Source organism: Nanorana parkeri, unplaced genomic scaffold (assembly GCF_000935625.1).
Source record: "Nanorana parkeri isolate BGI_ZX_2015 unplaced genomic scaffold, ASM93562v1 scaffold1099, whole genome shotgun sequence".
Classification (NCBI taxonomy): Eukaryota; Metazoa; Chordata; class Amphibia; order Anura; family Dicroglossidae; genus Nanorana; species Nanorana parkeri.
In genome coordinates, this window is record NW_017307367.1 from 436,086 (window position 1) to 451,375 (window position 15,290).

The window sequence follows — 15,290 nt, forward strand, 5'->3', positions numbered from 1 at the left end:
GCTAATATGAATGGGTTAAATGATCCATAGTACATGATATGTAGCCCTGTACTACGGATCATTTAACCCATTCATGTTAGCAGTGCAGAATTGTATATCTATATGTACTGTACATATACAGCACAAATGTCCCGTACATTGCAGCAATAGATTTACAATGATCCCCTGCTAACATGAATGGGTTAAATGATCCATAGTACAACTACATGTTATGTACTATTATGTACTGCGGATCATGATTTAACCTATGCATGTTAGCAGGGGAGAATTGTAATTCTATTACTGCAGTATACCGGACATATGTACTGCGGATCATGATTTAACCTATTCATGTTAGCAGGGCAGAATTGTGAGCGCCTTCCACAAGCTGAGCACCGAGATGCGATGAAGCGATCCTGCCCAGCGCCGACTACGAGAGGCACCGCGTGAGGCCACAGGGATCGGCGTGAAACTGTGAGTGAGGGAAGCTGGGACGGGGCTGGCTGTAAATCTATTGCTATAGTGTACTGGACGTGTCTAATGTATATGTAGTACATATATACAGCACACACCTCCACCACACTCCAGCAATAGAGCTACAATTCTCCGCTGCTAACATGAATAGGTTAAATCATGATACACAGTACATAACATGTAGTTGTACTATGGATCATTTAAAGTCACCTGTCCCTTTAAGAAAAAGTATCGGTAATTGGTATCAGCAAGTACATGAGGGGAAGTACTTGTACTTGTACTTGGGCCTGAAAAAGTGGCATCGTGACATTCCTAATGCAATCAGTATATAAAACATGTAAATATAGTGTCAGCCCACAAATACAGAGATAAATCAGTCCATTCATACCAGCGATGCTGCCTAAGAGGGATTTGGGCTCTTTCCTCCAGACACGTGCTGCGGATGGCAGTGGATTCCTTTCCTTTTTCTATAATGGAGTCTAAACTCCCAAGATGCACTTGTTTCCTTCTCTTTGAGCAGAGGTATGTTGGAAGTTTTTTTTTTAATTAAAGAAAAAGAGTCTTGAAGTGGCTGTAAATAGAGATGTTGTCTCTTCAGCTCCATCTAGTGGCTGATTTTGATATCAGAGGTAGGTAAGCCTTATAATTTCTTATGCTGGAGGCAGAACAGTATGTAAACAGTTGAATGTCTATAGCCTAGCCACATATTCACTATAGGCTATTTAGGATTATAAGCAAATGTTTTTGTTTTTTTAGCAAAACAGATAAGGATAGCCTGGAATACATAAAAAATAAGCCAGAAGCTCTCCCTGATGGTTAAGAATGATAAGAAATATTGTGCCTATTGTTAATATATATTTCTTTTTACCTGGAAAGAAAAACATTTTAAAATGTATATTTTTTTCTAAGTATAATAAATAAATAACATATTAAACTACCATACATTCCCTTTATTATGACTCCACACTATACTCAACGTTTATCCTGGGTCCAGATTCTACCAAAGCTTTACATTTATAACGTTGCAATGATCTCGCTATACTAACTCTAAATCAATTATGACGTTAAAAATACATGCAGCTAAGTGCGCGTGTTAATATTCCATGGGATATATTACATTTGGCCTGAGGTCCTTTCCCCAGCAAGATGAAGATGTTGAGCTGGAAAGCCTGAAATCAAATTTTCCCTTAAAGTTCACTTGAGGATTCCTTTGTTTATTTTATCTCTGCCCATCCAATCAGTTTACATTAGAGCCAAAGAGCAGGTCTGCTGCATAACTGCAGTTGTAAGAACCAGCAGTTATATCATCACTATTAATAGGGCTGTCACATAATATGGCAATTCTTCTTATGCTGCATGTCCTTGAGAATACTTTTATTTTTTTTAAGCTGGCACTTGACAACGCACTCATATGAGCACACAATGGAAAAATGTTCCCTGATTATCCAGCAGACGCTAAATAAAGATGACACGTTTCTCCACAAAACAACTTTCCCAACTGTTTTAGGCAAAGCTGTTGCGACAATATGGAAAACACTTATTAATATGTAGAAAAGTGGATGCTGCGTAACCAAGAATAAAAGCGAAAATGCCAGGGTTGTTTAATACCAATATAAAATGTGTTGCTGCAAAACATTTATTTATATACAGAGCTTGGCTAAAATAGGAAATATAAAAGTGTTTTGTTCCTAGGTGCACATAGCGACCAATCAGCAACTAATTAGAGATGAGCAAACTTTTGAATATTAAATGCAAAATTGTTTACAATGTTAATGTGTTTTCAAACATAGTTGACCAAACCCTGAGGCTTTATTAATGAAGCTTTCATTTAAAGCATTTTTAACATTTCAACTGCCCTTAGATCCTTAACATCACATTACAAAGTGAACCTGTCAATAAACAGTGGCACAGGTATGCAACTAAGTTTGGCCACCCATCACAGTGGTAAGGCAGTAGGAAAGCACAAGGCAAGTAAGGAGTGCTGGTCTAGCAGTTGACCAACAAAGTCGGTAAAATTTGCATACCAGGCTGCCCCAGTATTTAAGGATCCTGGGGTGTTTAATAAAGTACCACAATAGTTAACTTTAGGGAACCTTGAGCTTACTTTAAAGTAAAGCATTTTATTGTAGTTTCACTTAGGTGTTTATTGCTGTAGACCAGGGGTAGCAAAACTTCGGCCCTCTAGCTGTGGTGAAACTACACAGCCCATAATGTATCCTCCTCTGGAAGTCTTGCAATGCCTAATAGGTAGTCCCACCACAGCTGGAAGGCCAAAATGTAGCTACTCCTGCTGTAGACAAATCCATCCAGCACCACACCATCCATAATGATACCATAGTAACTTGAATAAACAGAAATCTGGCATTCACCAAAAACCCAAGCTTTAAATGAGGTTAAACTAGAAAAATCATATAGTGCAAACAAGAATATAAATAGTTAATAATAATAAAATTTGAAATAATACAACTTTATTAATTATTACATTATTATAATTATTATTAATAATAATAATCAATAATAATTTAAAAAAACATATTATCATTGCTATTATTATTATTATTTTTGCTTCCACTATAGGATTTTTCTCCTTTGACTTCATAAAAAGCTTGAGGTCTTTTTGGTGAGTACTCGCTATCTCTTTATGCAGGGTTTTTTGCTGTCTATGTACCCACTGCAGAGATTCTTCCTCTCTGTTTGTCCTGGTGAGCATTGTCACAGAGAACATGATGGGAAGTCCAAAATTTTACAGTTGTCACAGTACAGGAGGTGACAGGAAATGTCCAATATGGACATCTGTCCCAGTGATAACGGTCTAAGTCCTTATCTGCATATTTGTTCCAGGTCAGTTACAGAACGTATTGAAGAAAGATGGTCAGCATGACAAGCAGGAAACAAACATTTTCAGAAATAAACATCAGCAATGGCAGCCTCCATGTTTCTGTCTTCACAAGTTTCCTTTAAAACCTATGCTGAGATATGTCAGCTTGGAAAAGTACAACTGTAGTTTTTGATTCAGAAAATTGTCCCAGAGCATGTAACTGACTTTGCCCTTAACTGATCTGAGTAAACTGATGTGAAATTGGTTGGTTGTTAGCATTTCTTAACATGCCAATGGTCATTGATCCTTGCACGGTCCTAATGCATTTAATGATCACTGATATTTTTTGCAGCTTCTTAACAAGGACACAGAGTGCCGCTATTCATCATTATCTGACATTCAGACATCCCCTTACCTGGCTGACATGAATTGGGATGCTGTTATGGAGAAAACAGTGACACCCAACTTTGTCCCTAGCGTAAGTTTTAAGCATTCCGTTTTACCAGTAATGCCATCATATAGTTGGAAATGTTCTGATTAATGTCTTGTTTGAGGTCTTATTCAGATTTATAGTTAAGTAAGGTGTATAATTGTCAAACAATTGTTTTTATTTTAAAGACAATATAGATCAGCTAGTGTTAAAGTGACACTAAACTCAGGAGTTAAACCTTCAAGTACCTTAAATTGGTGCTGACACTGTCCTTCCTACTTTTGTTCCCCATGGTCCCTGTGTGTGTTGTAAAGTAGCCACCGCTCCAAAGTTCCCTCCCATGATGGACTACAATCCAGGGACGTGCGGTCTGTGGAGGCAGGAGAAGTCTGAAGCTGACAGATTTTTCTCCATAAATCAAACCTTCTGACATGTTAGACACCAGGGAAAGCCTTCCCACTGTGCAACCTGTCATGTATGGAGCGCCGCCTGTTAATTACAGGTGGTGCTCCATTCAGTTTCTGATAGCCCAGGTTAGGTTACACAGCAGTGCAGAGGCTTCCCCGCTATGCTGAGTGTAACCTAACGTGACTCAGAGCTATTGGAAGCCTCTGAGTTCTGCCAGAGTGCTTGAGCTCTATGGATGGTTTGGACCAATGGCAAAGTACCATTGTTCCAAACCGTCCAATCAAAATGCTGCAGTGGACTCAGAGCTATTGGAAGCCTCTGAGTTCTGCCAGAGTGCTTGAGCTCTATGGATGGCTTGTACCATTGTTCCAAACCGTCCAATCAAAATGCTGCAGTGGAGGCAACTATCTTAGACCTGACAGCAGTGAGTAACAGGAAGGCTCTTTCCTTCCTCCCGCACACTGGCGTAACTATTGCCTTATCGACCCACGTGGTCGCTATGGGGCCCGGGGCAGATGGGGGCGCAATCGGGAGTGGGCTGAGGCACAGATAAGACCGGCCAGCCCAGATCACCTCGGTATACCGATGGCAATCCGGGCCTGGCCGCACTGTGGGCAGTGGTGGCCCTCTATTTTGGCAGTTTAGAGGGTCACACACTGGGGCCTTTCGGGGGCCCTAGTAAGGAACGAGGGGCCGCCTGAATAGAGAGTGAGAGCCCACACTGACCATCAGGGAGCCACTGGCAACCAGGGAGCCATTTGCCACCAGGGAGCCCTGCACTAACCACCAGGGAGCCCCACACTGACCACCAGGGAACTCCTCACTGACCACCAGGGATCACCAATGTCAGCACCAATTCAGAGATTATATGAGGATCTACAGCTGAGTGATACACAAATAAGATACATTTTTGTTACTAGATAAGGTACTTGAATGTATTTTTAGGAGTTAACTCCTGAGTTTCGTGTCACTTTAACAATGAAGGCAGGGAAGTCAAGCCTAAAAGAAAGCTCTCTTGCATCTTCAGCATTCTAAACCTGCAGTTGACTCTGAGGAAGGCGAAAACCCCAATGAAAATTTGCTCTAACAGGGAAAAAGTAATGTCTGATTTCCAAACACAACTAGATAACTCTCTGGATCAACATTCCACAATGTCATCGAACCAGCGTCATAGAGGCAATAGGCATGTGCGATTCGTTTCGTTCCGAATCGAAATTCGGACGAATTTTCGTAAATTCGGACATTCGGATGTATCCGAATTCCGAATTACAGACATAACGAATGCAAACGAATCCGAATTTCCATCTCCGAAATTCGGTAGCGTTCGCACGAACGTTCGTTTCGTTTTCTGTTCGTATTCGTTTCTTATTCGATCGTTGGAGCAAAGTGACATTAGAGAAGGAGAAAAATATTTTTTCCCCCTCAAATGTCACTTTTGCTGCAAACGAACGAAACGAATAAGAACAGAAAACGAAACTAACGTTCGTACTAACGCTACCGAATTTCGTCCGAATCCGAATTCCGAATCCGAATTGATGTTCACACCCGAATCCTGAAAAACGAAATAACACAAATCCGAATTTAAAACGAAACGAAACAAATTTTTTGGCAGTGCACATGTGTAAGAGGCAACCAAAGGATTGTTTTCTGGCTAATTAAAGTCACCTTACAAATTCTTAGAAGGAAGTTTTACTTTTAATAGTTTAAGGGGATTACAGGTTCATTTAAATGATCAATGAGATGTGCAAAAATTAGTCTTATAAAGATTTTTTTGTGCTGTTTTCAGTCAGGTCCACCCTAACTTGCATTGAGAGGGGAACAGTAATGCTCAGTCATTGTGCAGCGGTAAGAAGTAGGAAGCAGGGTCTGCAAAAAAGTAGGGAGCAAAAACGTAGGAGTGCATTTGGCAGGCTTACAACGTTGCTGCTAATTGTGAGGCAGTGGCTCAGTGTTGTCAGCCTGCAACAGGAAGTACTTTTTCTTGCAGCATCTCCAGGTAAGAAACTTTATAGCAGATTCACAAGAACAATTTACTCCAGGGGAAGTTTTCTAGATTTAGGGGCTTTATTAAAAAAAAAATAACAGGTTGGGTGGAAACAGGGTGTTTTTTTATTCTTTGCTTAATTTTGAACTGACGACGTGCTTTAAACTTTCAGCTTTAACATGTAAAGTACATGGACAGGTCTCAGGTGATCCCCCTGACTTGTATAACCTTTTTTCCTGACCTTTAAATAAATATCAAAGTGAACTGAAAGGTTATCTGTTTTATATGACTATTGCGTATGGTTTACCTTGGAATATTTACAGTAAATCTTTATTTTTGGTTTTGTAACATTATAGCATTGTAGTAAGTACTCCTGTACAGGTCAATACTTGGTGCTGCCATTTTTTTACCATAACATTTACCTTTAAATTTTTTACCAGTAGATATCGATGGTTATACTGTAACTGCTTGGGGAAAAAGGAAGTCTAGACCGGCAAATGTCTCTTTTTACGACAAGTTGCTTTAGTAATAAAATATTCCCTCCTTTTCTTCCCTTCTACTTTTTCTTTGCGCATTTTTTTAAAGTCCCCTACTATTTAAATAAAGAACATAATATGATCTGGGAACAGGGCTTTATTCTGTTGGTGCCGTGTAGAATTCAATCACACTCATCCATAGAGATCTGCCAATATGTCCAGTGCAAGCTAATTCAGTTTTGTTAGACTTTCTGCCAACAAAATGTCATGTTTACCAAGATGAGAGGGGCATTATGGCCATGCATATTTAATACAGTACATAACATCTGAGGCATATGAAATGAGCAGACATTTTGGCACACAGCGCTAGTGTTGGCTGCCGCTGAGCACTTGATGACCGCGTGCCAGCTGCAGCTTCTGGCAGGGAAACCACAGGTTCTACAGGAGAAAACTCTTATCCCAGAAAGTCATTAGTAGTTTTTTTATGTTAAATTGTTAATCTCTTGCAGTAAGTAAGTTTCTTCTACTTTCTAAATTGTGGCTTTAAAGGACAACTCCAGGCATACAGCTAAATACACAAAGCAAAAGCAGAAAGGAAGATAATGAATAAATAAATAAAATAATAAAAGATAATAAAGGCTGCATGGCTGTCACTTATGTCACTTTGTCATTGGCCCAGAACAAGCACGCAGATTAGAAAGAGAGAACTGTGGATTCTCATAGTGTTTCCAGGGCTGTGTCTGGGAAAGCTGGGATCAGTATGACAGCCATGATGCAGGTGGTCTTTTACAGGAAAAGTCAGCTAAACAGACTCTAGGACACATCTACTATAAAGCCTCATTGAACTTTCAGTAAAATGCTTTCCAAGTGCATTAACAGGGAAGGTGTGGAATATCTTACAGTTATATTTGTTTCAGCAGCTACAGCCTGAGAACAAAGGCTGTCCTCTGCCAGCAGGCTGCAGAGGAGGACACATGCTCTCTGTGGGGAAGAAGAGGTCTCTCTGCTGATGTCTAACACACTCGCTGCTAAGATAGACCTATAGCTCAGCTAAGCTCATGCTTCAACTGATTGCAGAGCCCTGGCTTGGACTCAGCAGGTGGGCATGTCAGACCTCTAAAGAGAGACTACTGACTCCATAAAAAAAACAAGGGACCCACTCTACAGCATGCAGGTAGGGAAGCAGGTAGGGAATAGGGTTTTCTATTTAGGCTGTGGCTGTTGTAGAAAGAAACCAAACTGTAAGACTTTACACACCCTTTCTTTCATGCACCTGGAATATATTAGTTGGGGTATCAGTTGGGGTATAAATATATTTTAATGCTTAGCTTGCAAATCCTGCTGAGTCTTCTAGTAAAATACTCTCCAGAGCTTGCATACTTATTAGCAGCCTGTGTGTAATTGACTTACTTTAATACCCCTGTATTTGTCAGTAAAGAGTTAAGGGTATATTTCTATTCATTCAGCATTCTGTGTAATCTGATCTTTCCTGCCATGCAAGTCAATTTTCAGCAAAACAGTTATTAAAAGAGTTCTGGATCATCCTTGCAAGTGGCCAATATGAATTATTAATTTCCTCTATGACAGTGGTTCTCAACCTGTGGGTCGCGACCGAAAAGTGGGTCGCGACCCACAGTTGAGGGGGTCCCCAGATGCCTTGTGTTGCTCTAGGTAAGAGGCTCCTCAGCCTCCTCCTAGCGCAGCCTTGTCAGTTCTCCTAGATGGCGCTGCAGCAGCAGTGGCCAGAGAGGATCAGAGAGAGGGGAGCAGGCAGGAGTGAGGGGAGGTGAGTGCTTGATCACCACAGAGCCCGCACAGGACGCCAACCGAGAGTCCCACTAGCCACCTGAGAGCCCGCGTAGCCTCCCGAGAGCCCACACAGATACTAGTATTGGTGCATCCCTACATTTTACGGTTCGGGGTCACCACAACTTGGCAAATATTACCAAGGGGTCCCGGCCCTAGAAAGGTTGAGAACCACTGCTCTATGATAAAGGAAAAAATAAGTGGGCATGGTAAAGAAAGGATGATGAGACAAAACAAATGTTTTCCTGGGTGACTATGCCCCCCTTATTCATTTTAATGTAGGGGGGTAGGGCTGGATATCTGTGGCCCCCTCACCTTTACCTTAAAGGGGGCTTGACATTCTGGTAAGTCCCCAACCCGCAAACCCCACATCCACAGGGCCAGGGATGTGTGGATGAGGCCCTTATCTCCATCTGGTTGTGTAGCTTCACCCACCTGGAAACTTTGCATGCTCACTATGAGCAGTAACTCACCCTTCTCTCTGCAACAGGACAACTTAGATCAATGTAGTAGGTGCAATCATAATAAACTCCAGGGCCACTCCGCAGTCGCATTCTCAATTTGGTCCTCAATAAGCACCTTGATACACCCAGTGAAATTGACTGGGTACACATCATGCGTCAGAGTGCAGGGAACCAGGGGAACTCATGGCACACAGATATCATGTGCCGCATTCCCTTTCTCAGTGTGAAAGAGTAAATCACACACCAGGCTTGGCATAAAGGCTCTATCCCATTGGACGGGATGGAAATATCCATTGTACTGGACCTTTCTTGACACACCTTACAAATGCACAAGATGTTGAGGCTTCACTTAGCGGCCATGAGGCGCGCCAGAGCAGTATATTCATGGGGACACCCTTCCTGCCAAGTTTGCCGTAATGGTAACCCCTTTACTCTTCAACACTCCTACCAACTCACAGACCTACTCCACTTGTTGGCGACCAATCCCCCGGAGATCCCTGAATAGCTGTGAGAGGAGTTATCGGATCCTGTTCCGCCAGGATCTCAGCATCAGCGGCGACCTGCTACAGGGAGGCTCAGAGTCTGTTTTTCAGGATCGACGATCAGTGAACCCTGAACTCACCTTACCCCCATCGTTCTGTATCTCTCTATATGCCTCTCACCTCAGTGTTTCAACCTGCACCTATTTACATTACCGGCTCTCTTTAACCTTTACCGCTGAGACTTTATGATGCTTTCTTTTATTTTACCCCATGCATCAAAGCCTGAGTTGTGCAGCATTGACTTTGGATGCCTTATTCCTATGGATGTGCTGCCTTATAGGGGTCTATAAAATCTGTCTGCCTGGATTCCTAAAGGTTTTTTTTCTACCCTGATTGTCATACTCCAGAATAGATAACTTCTATGCTGGTGTGCTCAACTTCCATTGCAACTATTTTTCTGGCAGATCATGCAGCAATTACCCTTTTTGAGTCCTTGGGTGATGGAAGCAGCCATGCGTGGCAGTGGAAACTGAACGATTTCTTAAAAACTGAGCAGATTCAACAGCAACTGGAAGAATGATTATCGGGAAATCTTTTGTGAAAACTATTTCCCGATAATTGATCGGGTGGTCTGTGAAACGCTTAAATTAATAATTCGGGACAACTGATTCAAATGGGTACCAGACTTAAAAGGGAAAGAACCCCAGAGCCCCAGTACTCACCACCATTCTCTCTAAGATTGCATGCCTGGAAGCTGCTCACAAGCAATCCCTAGTGCAGTTTATCTACACATTTGCGGGGTAAAATAAAGGCCTCCCTGCACAAGTTACGGCACTACGCATATGAACACAGCAACAAGCTGGGAAAAATGCTTGCTAAAGCTCTTCGGGACTCCACCTTTTGCTGCTAAAACAACAAACAGAAAAAGAACACAGCGCTCTCTTAGGAATGTGGGGTCTGTGTGGGTGCAAATGATCTGGATTGCTGCTCTAAGAACAGGGGGAGAAACCTGTGAACTGAGAAAAAGGAGGGGGAAAATGAGAGCGCAATTTACCACTGTTCCGTGCACGTCCTCTCCCAGCCCTCGGTCCCTTTCACTCCGTCACGTCCTAAGAACACTGCCATCAAGACCATAGGCAGCTTCTTCACCAGTTCCCGGGCACATACAGCATTCAATCCACATTGATTCCTCCTTCATCCATCCCTCCACTTGCTGGGAGACACCAAGTACATCTCGCACTGCCCACACTCCAAAAGGGCCCTCCATGACAGGACCTCGGCTTCACAAGTAAGTCCTTCACCTTTTGTGATTTTATTCATTTTTGTTTTTCCACCCGCCACATACAGACACTGGTTGTCCCTATACCCCCCACATTCCCAGGATTTGCGCTTTAATTTTCCCCCACCTTTTGCTGCTATGACCCTCGCATAAATCCTTGCTTTTAAACCCTCTAATATTGTCTGTTGCTATTGCAACTACTATGAGAAGCTGTATAATCTGCATTCGCATGCCCCCTCTCCTTGTCATACTTCCGTTCCACCCACCTTTCAGTCTTACCTGGCGGAATCCATACTTCCTTCCCTTTCCCAAGCTGAGATGGAGGCTATGGCTATCCTTACTGCCTTTAGACCAATTCTGGGTAATGAATTTGTCTGCTCCTACAGTAGTATTTTGGACTCTGGACACATTGCCAGGGACACTCTTAGTGCTCACATAATGGTCAATCCTAAACTGGACTTGTCCCAATACTCAAGCTATCGCATGATTTTCTTCCTTAACCCAGATTTTACATATATATATAGATTGCTTGCTCATGTTTCCCAAATTAATCTAGACCAAGTGGGTTTTACCCCTGCCAGAGAAGACAAGGTTAACATAATCAGGTGCTGAACATTATCCATGAAGCTACCTCCCATCAGATACCTGTGGTACTTGTAACTATGGACACCGAAAAAGCAGTCAGTAAAGTTAGCTGGGCCTTTATGGAACACATTGGACTTGATACAAACATGCTTCATCGGATTAAAGTGGTTTATTCAAACCTGACAGCTTCTGCACCATAAATTTTTGGAGGACTTAGGGCACTCAAATTACTAAAACCAAAATGTACACTTATCTAAAAGTATTGTGGTGTCAGATCTGTATGTACTGTGTAAGTACCTGTCTGAGTAGGGTCTTATAGAGAAGGGCATCTTTCTCTTGTTCACCTGATGATGCATGATCATCTGTTGTAGATAGTGTAACACGGGTATGCCAGGAGCCTGCGGGCAGCTGGAACAATGTCATAGTCTCATAGGTAGGAAAGGCGGAAGCACCAAGATTTTTACAAAAAAAATAAAAGCCTTAGTAAAACAAAAACATATTTGCAGCTGTGTGAAAGGAGAGGGGAAGGAGCAAAATTAGGTGAAGTAGAAAAGGAGAGTAAAGGTTTGCTTTAAACCTTTTTATATTTGTTCATTTAAATGTGGCTGCACTGTGGCCTGTCCATCATCTATGCTCCAATACTATTCATTTTCTAAAAAAACAACAATATAAGATTTACCGCTGGCACGAAAGAATGGAATGATTGCCATCCATTGTATTCCTCGCTGCATCGTTCCGGATAACATTGCCCGTTCCTCTATTACTTGCAGAATACAGTGTATCTCCCCAAAGGCTAGTTCCATTTTCTTTCTGGAATAACAATTTATGCAGAAGACAAACTTGTTGCAGATTGATGTTCTCTCCGGGTCAAGCAGAATGGATTCAATCAAATGGGAATGCAAGAAGGGAATACAGTAAAATGCAATACATTTAGATTTTCTTTTAACCTCACATTAAAACTAATAGCTAAATACACAAATCAATCGTATATTTAGGAAAGATCTGCCAAAAGATGTGTCAAAAGATTTGCACTTAGTAATGCACTTACCATTGTGATCCACCCTGTAATATATGGCTGGGTAGCATTCAAGGGTGACACCATTCAGAGTCTGCAATTCTGCAACCTCTGTGCCAATGCCTCTTGGCTGCTCTCTGGATTACTTGCAAATATATTAGTCAGGTATGGAGCATTTTTGGAGGGAGAGTTAAAAAATCTCCTCCATAGTCTCTCACTACAGTTTTGTGAAATATTAATAGCCTATAAAAAAAAAAAAAAGTTTTTGCTGCAATACTCACCTCTAATCCAGAGCGGTCCCCTACAGTACTCCTTTTCAGCCACTAGTGTTGTCTTTATTCCTCCAGGATGAATGATATCCAGCATCCTGCAATCTACTTCCTCTGAGCCCATGATAGCATGGACCTGCTCCAGCCTATGGCACTGCTTTCTCCTCCTATCAGCATACTCCTTATGTTATCACATAAACTGGTTCACTGCTGTTCTGTTTCTTCATCTCCTACTTTGTGCTATGCTGTACAGGGCCTGCAAGAGGCTGATGCCAATGTATATTCATTGCAGCAGTCTCAGGGCTTTTAGATGTCTACACAAGGGAGGCTTTACATGCAAATAACATGCATAAGCTATATTAAATGCACATATAATCTTATGGGAAGATTCTTGTTGAAATGAATGGCCTAGTGATAGGGTCTCTTTAAGGCTCAGGATGGTTAGATTATATGATCTTATCAGGTTTTGACATGTTTTTAATTCAATGCAAAATGTAATTTTTTATAATTGGTCGGCGTCACATTTTTAAGTGTATACTCCCCCGTTGTCATTATGAGTAAACCACTCCAGAGAATTGATCTGTAGCTGGAGTAGGTGTGGGTACAAGAGAATAATGAAAAAGAAACAGTGAAAAAACAGTAATTTATGGAAAATGTCATGGCAGCTCTTTATGATATAAGGTGTCTTAGCAAACTCCTGTTAGGGTTTAGATCTACTTTGACTTTTTAAAGTGAATATGCCATAGTGATGTAAAGACAAATGTAATAGACAGTGCAGTCACTGCGTTTACTATATAGTTTATATTCATGCTGTAATTATCTAATGAGCTATCAGTAGTGAAAAATCTGCAGTTTTAGCTCCTTCTATTTAAAGCCATACTCTTGTGTTTGAGCAGCACAGATTGTTAAATGTGATTTTACAAGTATGCATGGCTCCTGAGACAGTCTGTGCGGACAGTATGGCAATTTGCTGATTCTACAAGCTTCACAGACACTGTCAACTTATCAAGAAGATTCAGAGCAAATCGCAATGTAGTTTATTCCAGGCTTATTACATCACAAAAATGTTTTCTGGGCACTTCTTGAAGGTGAAAGAGCATCATGGAACAATATGCCTTCTCTCTGTATCAGCGTTTCTCAACCTTTTTTTTTAGTCACAGCACCCTTTAAAAGTATGCAAACTCTTGAGGCACCCAGTGTAAATAAAATAGATTTATAATGATATAATGGATTTCCCACCTTACATATCAGATTCCCCTTTACATCAGTAACCCACTTCACATCAGGAGCCCCCCTTTCATATCAGAGTCCCTTCCCCCACTTATTAGAGTTCCCTCTTTGCATCATGAGCCCTATTTCAAGGCACCTCTGAGGAAGCCAGAAGGCACGCCAGGTGCCACGGCACCCAGGTTGAGAAAGGCTGTTCTAAATAAAAGTAAAGAGAGCTGTCATTGCCAGGAGGGTTTGGAGATCAGGGGGGGCAGTTGTGAGAAAGGAGGAAGCAGGTCTGGAAGTGTGGGTAGATGAAAGAATAGGGGGAAGGGAGGAAGGTGGGGGGAAAAGACAAGGAGTGGGAAGGGGTCCCGTCCGACCCATAAGTAGGGAGAGATGGAAAGGAGGAAGGCACTGCATAGAACAGGGCAGATAGGAGTAGTGTTACCGTCTTAAATCCTTACATGCGCCCGAATCTCGAAATAAATGCCACAACGTCCAGGTTTTAAGATACTTGGACATGTCATCTCTGCCAGAGTGGATAAGTTCCTCAAAGGCCGCTACTGTATCTATTCGGGAGAGCCACTCCCGAATCGTTGGTGGGGATGGCGACTTCCAGTGTCTAGGAATCACCGTTTTTGCCCCATTCAGTAGGTGAATTGAGAGGGATTTTTTAGAAACATGGAGTGTGTCATCGAAAATGGTGTAATAGGAGGCTAGCTGGGGAGAATTCCATCGAAACTCCGGTTATGGTTTTAATCAGGGTGTGGACCGACGTCCAAAAGGGCGAGATCATTGGGCACGACCACCAAATGTGTAATAGTGAGCCCATCGCCCCCGGTATCCAAACCAGATCGGACTAGCAACGAACAACCTTTGGATAGTACGACAGCTAAACCCTCCTTTAGGAATTAGTTGTAGGTGTTAGGGTAAGGTTATGGGATAAATCTCAGGGAAGGTTAAGTGTTAAGACTTGGGTGGGCGATGTTAGGGTTCATTTTTAAGGGTTAGGCTGAGGGTTAGGGTGGGGGATGTTAGGGTTCATTTTTAAGGGTTAGGCATCTGAAGCTGGAGAGTGACACGACAATGCGGAAGTGATGTAATAATAGCGCGGACTTCCCGCGGGCAGATGTAACAGGACGTGTATACATGCCCAGTTACATCCAAGAAGCTCCCGGCAGGCCGTGTATACACAGCGGCTGGCCGGGAGGTAGTTAAACTGTGATTTGAATATAAAAGAAAATCTGTGCACCAATTGAAATTGCTGAGCAAAACTCAAGCAGACTGGTTTTCATAACTGGACAAACGAATGCACTGCAACCCTCAATTAGGGCAAGTTCACACCAAGCGCGTTCCAGGAGCAGAGCAGAGCAGAGCAGTTACAGGCCCGATCAAAACTGCGTCCCATGTATTCCAATGGTATTTTGAGCTCTAGTTCACACCGCAGTGTTTTACCTGCTCTGGAACGCTCTGGAAGCATGCAAATGCATCACAAAAGCATGCAAACGCACTGGAACGCACTGAAAGCCCATTTTATGACTCATTCACACACAACGCAAGAGCAAAATTGTATATGGCGTATATACGCGCATATATACGCGCATATATG

At 42.1% G+C, this 15,290-nt stretch overlaps 1 protein-coding gene across 1 annotated transcript in view; it reads left to right on the forward strand.

The window, feature by feature from the left end:
- Positions 1 to 15,290, forward strand: part of STK32B (serine/threonine kinase 32B) — a 151,553-nt gene that overhangs the window by 117,371 nt on the left and 18,892 nt on the right. Inside the window, exon 9 of the mRNA XM_018567822.1 lies at positions 3,624 to 3,749. Within this exon, the coding sequence (XP_018423324.1) occupies positions 3,624 to 3,749 (126 nt within the window). The remainder of the gene's footprint in view (positions 1 to 3,623; positions 3,750 to 15,290) is intronic.